Source organism: Penaeus japonicus, unplaced genomic scaffold (assembly GCF_977035675.1).
Source record: "Penaeus japonicus unplaced genomic scaffold, GWHDUDI00000001_assembly GWHDUDI00000034, whole genome shotgun sequence".
NCBI lineage: Eukaryota > Metazoa > Arthropoda > Malacostraca > Decapoda > Penaeidae > Penaeus > Penaeus japonicus.
The window spans coordinates 1,193,528-1,203,527 of record NW_028234436.1 but is presented as its reverse complement, the minus strand read 5'-3'; the positions used below and the strand labels follow the sequence as shown (position 1 = coordinate 1,203,527).

General features: G+C 45.5%; 1 protein-coding gene across 3 annotated transcripts in view; it reads left to right on the top strand.

Annotated features, from left to right (window-relative positions):
• Positions 1–10,000, top strand: part of LOC122258055 (uncharacterized) — a 30,970-nt gene that overhangs the window by 16,387 nt on the left and 4,583 nt on the right. For 2 of the 3 annotated variants that reach the window (XM_043023767.2, XM_086530697.1), the window contains exons 2-7: positions 3,316–3,519; positions 4,889–4,973; positions 5,521–5,745; positions 6,154–6,293; positions 7,317–7,451; positions 8,105–9,531. In XM_043023767.2, coding sequence (XP_042879701.2) covers positions 3,457–3,519; positions 4,889–4,973; positions 5,521–5,745; positions 6,154–6,293; positions 7,317–7,451; positions 8,105–9,531 — 2,075 coding nt within the window. In that variant the 5' untranslated portion in view covers positions 3,316–3,456. The remainder of the gene's footprint in view (positions 1–3,315; positions 3,520–4,888; positions 4,974–5,520; positions 5,746–6,153; positions 6,294–7,316; positions 7,452–8,104; positions 9,532–10,000) is intronic. The other variant, XM_086530698.1, reaches the window with a different exon arrangement.

Genomic DNA, 10,000 nt, shown 5'->3' with positions numbered 1-10,000 from the left:
GGTAGTGGTGATAATGATGATATACCACATTTAGTATAATAGCCACATGCGTTGATATACGAGCGACTTAATCACTGACTTAATGAAATGAAACCGACATTCGTGATGATCTGAGTGGTGACGTCTGTCCGAATGTGATGACATCGGACCACGTGAGATACTCCTGCTCAGAAGGAACCGCCGCCCGCGCCCACAACAACGCCTCGGGGAATGGAAGTTGAAATTCAGGTTAACTAACAGCAGACCACAAAAAAAGTTGGAACACAAAATGGGTAACAAACCCAATACTCCTCCTCCTCCTCCTTCTTCTACTACTCATCCTCCTCCTTCTCCTTCTTCTTCTCTTCTTCCTCCTCCTCGTTCTTCTCCTCTTCCTCCTCCTACTACTGATACTCATCCTCATCCTCGTTCTTCTTCTCCTCTTCCTCCTCCTCCTACTACTAATACTCATCCTCATCCTCCTTCTCCTTCTTCTCCTCCTCTTCCTTCTCCTCCTCCTTCTCCTTCCCCTCCTCCTACTCCATTCTCCTAGCTATTCTTCTTCTCCCTCGCCTATCCCCGTAATTCTTACTCCTCCTACCCCTCCACTTCGTCTCCCTTCTTCTCCTCCTCCCTTCCCTTACCCTCCTCCCTCCTCCTCCTTCCTCTTCCTCCTCCTCCTCCCTTCCCTTATCCTCCTCCCTCCTCCTCTTCCTCCTACTCATCCTCCCTCTCCTTAACCTCCTCCCTCCTCCTCCTCCTTCCTCCTTCCTCCTCCTCCAATCTCTACCTTCCCTTGCCCCCCCCTCCCCCCTCACCCCCATAAAAAGTATATAACAAAAACAGTCGGGAATTTCCTGTCGGGATCTACCCTTGACAAATTGGACGCTGTTCTTCTGTTCTCCTGTTCCTCTCTTCTCATGTTCTTCTGTTCCTCCGTTTGTGTTCAAAAGCGGGATGCTGTGAAGAAAAGTGTCCGAGCCACTGGTCACAGATATGAATGATGATGATGATGATGATAGTCACAGTAGTAATAGCAATAATGATAAAAGTAATGAAAAAATTATGATCATCATTATTATTATTACCATTATTATCATCATTATCATTATCATTATCAGCATTACTGGAATTGTTATCATTATCATAATTATCATCATCAGCAGCAGCAGCATTACCATTATCATTATCACTATAATTATCATTATAATGAATATTGCTATAATCATCATCATACGGTGTTATCATGCCATATGTGTATTTACATTCGCGAGAGAGTGTGTGCAGTGCGACCGCGTGCTTGCGTGTATGTGCAATATGAGAAGGAAAAAAAAAATGTCAGATTTGTGAAAGTATGACATGGCCAGAGCAATCGATAATTGGATCGTGGCCCGAGTGATGCATGGAATTTAGAATGTCAACGCTTGAGCTCTTAAATGTAGGGAGGGTAACGATAAAGACAGGTGCGTATACATAGAAAAACCGGTTCTTTTTCCTTCAGCGCGTCGTTTTAGGCGTTTGTGGTTTAGTAACACGACGATAACATGATATTACTTCCACGCACATGCTGATTTATCGAAGAATATTATCCTCCCTAAAATTGAAGATAAAGTTCACAAAGGAAAAATAAATAAGAAGGAGAAAAGAACCATAGGAAACAGAGACGTTATGGTAAGTCATGATTGGAATTATAATAAGCATCGCTTAGCATAAAAAACATGACATTAAAAAAAATAAGGAATGTGGATTAAGCTCGAGGTTTGGGTCGCGGAAGGTCTGCCATAGCTGAAATGATAGCGATAGCAACAGCTCGTGGGAACAGAGGAAAGGCGAAATAAAAGATAAGAGGCGATAAGGAAAGACATTTTTGTGGGCGAGGGGAGGGGGAGGGGGAGGGAGAGGGCGCCGGCCAGTGGATCTAAAGGGCTTGTGATGGACACACACACACACATATATACATATACACACACACACACACACACACACACACACACACACACACACACACACACATATATATATATATATATATATATATATATATATATATATATGTATATATGTATGTATGTATGTATGTATGTATACACACACACGCACACGTACACATATGTATACATACATACATACATACATATATATATATGTATATATATATATATATATATATATATATATATATATATATATATATATATATATATATATATATATGCACACACACACACATATCCCATTCGCGACGGGGCGATTATCTGCCCAGAGCAACTCCCGCCGTGAAGCGCACGCAGCCTCCACGCCCAAGATCTCTCCTGGCGCGATGCCGCCCGCGCTTCGCAGAGCGCTTTTCACCCGCCCATTCTACGGGATGCTGACAGGCGTTTTTTTTTTTTCTTTTTCTTGACGAGTCAAGAACGATGTGTCTATGCAAATGTAATGAGTATATACACACGTAACCATGTAAAACTTGTATTTAGAGAGAGAGATCACAAAGTGATATATATCTATGTGTGTGTGTGTGTTTGTGTGTGTGTTTGTATGTGTGTGTGTATGTGTGTGTGTGTGTGTGTGTATGTGCTTAGCAATTTTCTGCAAGAGTATCTGGGCCAAACAAACAACTCTTTTAATTACATAATTAAGCTAATTGCAAAAGGGCGTCATTTGACATTTCCTCGCGCGGTTGAAGCCTGGGAGACCCGTCACCCCAGGACCTAGCAACGAGTGCTGAGAGTCCAAACAATTTCAGAAACGGCTAGAAGTCGCAATGCAAAATCAACATGAAACACTGAATTTCATAAGTTCATTTGTCTTATAATGAGTTGTTACTCTGTTCGAAGTATGCCAGTGTAAGCAGTCCCTTTGAACACTATTGTTCAATTGGCTAGGTTCAAACTCTTCAAATGGAGTTTCGTGTCAAACATTAATAGCTCATGGGCAGATTGAGCTATGATTTCCAATTTAGTTGCTGACATTTTATCATTTCAGTAAATGATGTCACGGGATTTTTTTTTTCTTTTTTTTTTTTTTTTTTTTTTTTTTTTTTTTTTTAGCAAATTTATTTATTTCTCTATTTGACGTCAATGAAATATTTTCAGCCACAACATAATTTAATCGAAAGACAAATCAAAGCATGTGGAGGTGTAGTTGTTTTATATATATATGATGTATTTTTATAATCACACTATAATTCTGTATACAGCATTGGGCAATAGATGAAATGACAATAATTGAGGTCCTCTTGGAATGCTTTGGGAGGGAAGGCAGTGTTCCTCGCCCCCCCCCCCATGAAACCCCTTATTACAAAATGTACCATTCAATTATTTTCCATTTTTGCAGAGAAGGAACCATTCGAAGGGGAAGATAACAGGTAGTGGAGGACCAACCGAAGTATAAAGATAACAGAAGAATAAAGGAAGACAAAATACAATAGAAGAGAGAAGAGAGCAGATAACAGGCAGGCAACAGACACCCGGCAACATGACCGAAGTGCGACTCGGTCTCTTTCTCTTCGTGCTGCTTCTGCCTCTCGCACTCCCGGAGGTGAGTGGACGGAAAGGCCAGGAAAAGTATAGATAAATAGATAAACAGATAAATTAATGAAATGCTAGGACGACTGTTCTTGCTTAGTTTTTTTTTTTTTTTTTTTTTTTTTTTTGAGAATCTATACGATCTAGTTTTGTATATTTTCAGGGCTTTTAAAGACTTGTGTTATTTTCTTTTATCATTATCATTTATGTTTATTCCTTCATTCATTCATTTCTGTATTATCTTTTTCATGGATGAGTTTTTAGGCATGAGATTTTTTGTTGTTATTTTTTAAAACAGTTTTGAAAAGTCCCGGTAAAAGTTTTAAGTTTTGGGGCTTGATTTTTCTTCTAGTTGTAAAACCTTATCTAAAGACCCTTTAAAATCTGTAAAAAGTTGTGTAATTTCTGTTTTTTTTTTTTTTTTACTTTCTTTCAGGACTTTCTCACTATCTTTTTTTTTTTAGACCAATTCGTCGGAAAAAGTTCGTAAATTTAATCCAGACGCTCTAAAGATGAATTAACTCGGTAAGAAGAGACACTGCTTAGGCGCAATTCTAATCAAAATTTAGTTAGAACCGACAGAGAGAAATAGTGATCCAAGGGAGATTAATTTTATAAGAAGGATAATGAATTAGTGGTATTTCTAATCCAGACGAGGAAGAAGACAGCTAATAGGATTGGAATTGGCAGAGAATAATAGTGATGTTGACCCGAAGGAGATCCCTTTTGGTAGAAACGACAGAGATTCGTGGTATTTCGAATCCAAATGAGGTAAAAAAAATAATAACTTGGTGAGGAGAGGTCGGGATTAGAGGTATTTCCAATCCAGGAGAGATAGAGAGACGGTAAGGAGAACAGACAGCGCCACAATAATGTCTCTGTAATAATAGTGGTTCAGCATCTTTGGCAGACGATTGATTTAAGGCGAAACAACAGTCGAGACAGAAGACGATTCGTGTGGAAGGTGGCAATGATATTCGCCCACAAGACGAGAAGAAATGCGATAAGATGACACAGGTGGATAATAATTATAGGTCTTGTATTAATCCGTATGACAAGTTTTCCCCATCAAGGAAGGTGGAAAATCATTTGACCTGAGGAGTTACCAGTTTGGTACCTGGCTATTCAGTTAATGGCTGAGGTGGTAACGTTAAAAAAGTGGATACCAAAGTTAAATGCCAATCCAAAGGTCCGTTTTATATCGCAAGACAATTACCTGGCAACATCTAATCAATTTGCCACGATGCCAAAATGTTAATCCGATGCCCATTTCAATCCGCACGATAGTCAACATCACCAGAGGAGACGATAGGCAACACTCAATCAATGCAACACTAAGAAAAGAAATATACTGACGTAATGGCCCCCGTTCCCTTTCGCAGGATGTCTCGGAAGGGCGTGAGAAGAGGCAGGCACCCGTGGGCGTACTGAACCCGCCCATTCCCACGTCGGTCGGGCACTATCTAGGTGAGCTGCTTTGGGTTGATTGATCATCTATTGTATTGCCAAACTTATATTTTCTTCTTCTTTTGTTTTCATTTAGTCTCGTTTTATCCGTCTTCAACAAAACTTCATATGATTAATAGTTATTAATCATTAGTGATGTTGGTTTCTATCTCGAATGACTATGTACTTTGCAACTGTTCTTTGTTGTTGTGTCTTTGTTAACTTTACCATGTATATTTCATCCTTTTATTCAGTATTTGTGAATTATTGTTATTAATGCCATGGTACGGTAGACACATTCACTGTTTTGATACCGTTTTTGGTATTATTATTTTTATGATTTTAGTTGTTTTTGTTGTTGGTTTTACCTTTCCTGTTATTATCATTGTTGTTGTTATTAACAGTACCATTATAATGTATATCAGCATTGCTCTTGTCAATATTACTATCTTTATAATCTTATATTAATATCATTTCTACTAATGTTGTTGTTGTCGTTGCTGTAACTATCATTTGCAATGATTTTATGCTATGATATCGTCCTATTCACCATGACCCTAAAACCCAGGCGCGAGCCAGCGAGTGGACGCCTGTCCGCGCGACGAGGTGGTGCTTCCTGACGGCAAGTGCTACGCCCTCCTGACGCAGGGGCCTTGCGTCGTGACGGAGTACGTGCTGCTCGATCCGGCCACCAACCAAGGCTACTGCGCCCCTCGCCTATGCGCCCCCGACAGGATCTTCATCTTCAGCGAGCAGATGTGTCATGACCCGAGGGACACCCAGCTGTGCCCACGTAGGTAACGCGGCCGCTGCATGTTTGGCTGCTCGCTGTCCGTCCGTCTGTCTGTCTCGTTTCCTCTCGCTCTCTGCCTCTCTCTCTCTCTCTCTCTCTCTCTCTCTCTCTCTCTCTCTCTCTCTCTCTCTCTCTCTCTCTCTCTCTCTCTCTCTCTCTCTCTCTCTCTCTCTCTCTCTCTCTCTCGTTTCCTCTCGCTCTCTCTCTCGTTTCCTCTCGCTCTCTCTCTCTCTCTCTCTCTCTCTCTCTCTCTCTCTCTCTCTCTCTCTCTCTCTCTCTCTCTCTCTCTCTCTCTCTCTCTCTCTCTCTCTCTCTCTCTCTCTCTCTCTCTCTCTCTCTCTCTCTCTCTCTCTCTCTCTTTCCCTCTCTCTCCATGTATTTAAAGCCCCTCCCCTCCCCCCTCCCCAGCGGGTCGCCAGCTGTACCAGACGAGCTTCGGGACGCCGGTGTGCCAGTGCCCGGACGGCACCTACGAGGGCGACGACGACCTCGACGACGACGTGTGCGAGCCGCTGCTGGGGCAGACGCTGCTCTGCCCCCCCGGTCAGGTGAGTGCCGGCCCCTAGGGACAAAAAGGGGAGGGGGATGATGGCCAGGGGGTGGCTACTGAACCCCAGGGACAAGGCAAGGAGTACGACGGTCAGGGGGGGCTGCTGATCCCTAGAGACAAGGGAAGGGGAAGGGGGACACCCCCCCTCCTTGTCCCTAGGGACAAGGGAGGGGGTGGAGAAGGACGATGGCCAGGGGAGCTGCTGACCCCAGGGACAAGGTAAGGGAAGGGGGACGCTGGTCACGGGGGACGTGGGGGTTCTGACCTCTAGGGGCAAGGGGAGAGGTAAAGTAGGAGGACGTTCCTCTACCCCGCCGGAGAGGACGTGGGGCATGTGGCAATCAGATCGTAATGTTCAGATCAGGTTTCGGTCATATATTTCAAGCAAAATATATATCAACTTTCTCTGGCTTTTCAATTTCATATGCTCTCTACTCTATATTGCTCTCAAAAAGGCAGATCTTGCAGGAGTTCCATTCTTTATTCTGTTACGAAAAGTATATTCTTAGAAGAGGACCTTATAGCACGGGACAAATGATAATATATTTATATCCATACACCAAATAGCCTGTGATAATAGAATCTGTCGTAATCTCATCCAGGAATACTTTGTTACATTAGGGACACGGTATTTTGTTCATCAACTTCAGATTTAGCGCCATCAAAATAATGTTTTTTTTTTCTTTTTCTTTTTTTTGAGGGATAACTTTTTTTGTTCATTCTTTATTGGTGATGTATCTTAATGCCATTGCATCATGTAACACAGGGTTTCTCATTATTCTGTCGTGATCTCCCTCTTTTTCCTTTTCTTCCTCATTCTTCTCCTCCTTTTTGTTCTCCTTCTCCTCCTCCTCCCCTGCTCCTCACCCTCTTCCTCCTCCTCCTCTTCCTCCTCTCCTCCCTACTCCTCACCCACACCACCATCACTCTTCCCTTCCTCCTCCACCTCTTCTTCCTCTTCCTTCCGCTCTTCTCCCTCCCAACCACCATCCTCCACCTCCTCCTCCTCTTCCTCCCGCAGGTGTTCTGGTTCCGCGACTTCAGCCAGCCCCCGGAGTGCCTGCCCGACCCGTGCGGCGGCGACAACCTCAACCGCGGACCCAACGACCTCCCGTTCGTCCCCGCCGCCGACGGGAACTGCTACCAGCTGGGATCGGTGAGTGACGCCACGCGCGATTATTCTCGGAAGTTATTCTTGCAAGACTTCTTAATTATTATTAATGATTATCATTCTTTGAATTATTCTTGGAAGAGTTATTTCCGAAAGATAACTGTTGTCACTGGCTGGGATCGGTGAGTGACGCCGCGCGCGATTCTTCTGGGAAGTTATTCTTGCAAGACTTCTTAATTCCCGGAAGATAACTGTTGGGGTCGACGAGTTATTATTCTTGGAATTATTCTTGGAAGAGTTATTTCTGAAAGATAACTGTTGTCACTGGCTGGGATCGGTAAGTGAGGCTGGGAACAGTTATTCTGGAAAGTTCCTTTTGTAAGTATTCATCAGGTTCAGGGGGATTATCTAAATGATGCCTGTTGCTACCAGCTGTGGTCGGTGAGTTATGGAGAGTTATTCTTGTAAATGTTGTTCAACTTCGGAGTTATACCTGAAAGGTAACTGTTGTTTCCAGTTAGGGGGAGGGGGGGTAAGGAGGGGGTGAGTTATTCATGCAAGTTATTCGGTGATTTAATCACGATGCCTTATTCCTGAGTGGTATGTTGCTACCAAAATACTACTATATCATATTAGGGGCATTCTTTCCCTTTCATTGATTGAGCAGAATGGTTCATGAGAGTTCTTTCCCTCGACAGAACCCCTCCGTGTGCCCAGCCCAGACCTGGTATTCGATCGCCCTCGAGAGACTTCAGGGCGTGTGCGCCTCCCTGCAAGACGCCGGCTACCAGGTCTTCGACGCTGCCACGCTGGCCACCCTCACTGAGTTGTACGGGCCCTTCATTCCGAGGGAAACCACTGCGCCCATTTCTGTTGCCCAGGGTGCCCCAGGTCCCCAAGGTGCTCCAGGTCCCCGAGGTGCCCCAGGTGCCCAAGGTCCCCCAGGTCCCCCAGGTGCTCCAGGTCTCCAAGGTGCCCCAGGTGCCCCAGGTGCCCCAGGTCCTCAAGGTGCTCCAGGTGTTCTAGGCGCCCAGGACTTCCAAGGTACCCCAGGTGTCCAAGGCGCCGTGCCAAGCCTGTCAGCTGGTGTCTCGCGGCCTACCCAGTTGAATGGGCAAATCCCCAGTCAGAGTGTGAATGTCATCAACGGCAATGCGGCCCAAGCTGGACGCCGTCCGGCCAGCGGAGGCTTCCCAACTGGCCAAGGACGTCTTGATTTCCAACCAACTAGTGGCACGCAGGCGGGCGTTAGATCCCCGTCCGTCACAGCTGGCGTGCCATCTGCCGTGGGCATCCAGCAGCCGCAAGCCCCTTCTGTTGGATCGCAGGCCTCGCTCCGCCCTTCGGTTGGCACCGGTGGCCAGGGCTCGTTCAGTCCTGGAGTGACCCATAGCGCTGTCCGCCCATCGGTGAGCTCGGGCATCAAGTCAACTGGTATCCGACCGTCAGTTAGTCAGCAAACTGGTACTGGAAGCCAAAGTTCGTTCAGTTCTGGAGTGAGCCAGAGTGGTTTCCGTCCCTTACTTGGCCAGCCAGCCAGCACAGGTTTCCAGCAGCCGTCTGTCCACTCTGTTAGCAGCGGCGCTCGGCCCGCCTCTGTCCATCCAGCTGTCCAGGTGAGTCAGCCTCAGGGCCCTGTCCAGGCAACGTTCAGTCCACAGTCCTGGGTCGACGGACACTACGCTGGAGCTTCTGCACGCCCACAAATGACCTCAATCACCTCTGCTCCGACGGCGTTTACCAGTCAGCCAGGAAGGGACACTTCCACGGGCACGATCCCCTTCAGCGGGCAACCTGGGGCGTATCAGAGCGCCGCACCTTCGTCGTTTTTGGGTGGAGCCCTTGGAGGAACCCAAGGCCTCTCCAGCGGCGGTGCTTTCTTCGACTCTTCGGGCCAGGATGATGACAACTCGTTTGAGCTCTTCGACATGCCCGACTCCAGGACATTCTCTGGCTATAGCTATGGAGAGCCTCAGGGGCAGGCGTTTGACCCGAGCTTGGGCGTGAGGAGGGCGAAGCTGCTCGCCCAAGTCTCCCTAGGGGGCGGCAGCACTAACGTGCACTCCAGCGATCTGTCGAGCCTGCATGCGCCCGCCGGCCACAAGCTGCACGGGTTCTTCAACGGGTGAGGTCCAGTTTTTGTGGTTCAAAACAGTAAGCTTCTAGTTGTGTTGATTGCAAAGAATATATACACAATAGGTTAATATAGATATAGCTAATGTAAATAGGAAAAGAGATAGATGAAGAGAGAGTTACACAAATACAGATGTTAATAGATAGAAACAATTACAAATAGAAATGAGTGTATACATTTCTTCCTGAATATTAGCACCTCGACTAATGATGGTGCACATGCCCTTAGTGGCAGACCTAGATATATCAACAGTTATATGCCTGCTATACTATTGTAATTGTGGAGAAAAAAAGTGAGAGGAGAGAGATAAGTAGATAAACTGGTAGATAGATATCCTTGTGTTATGCACAATAAGCCATAATAAAGAACTAATGACCTGAAAACTGACAGCTATATCCCTACTGACACACCTAATACACTTCTGCTGTTACATCTCCCCCCCCCCTCTCCTTCGTTCCAG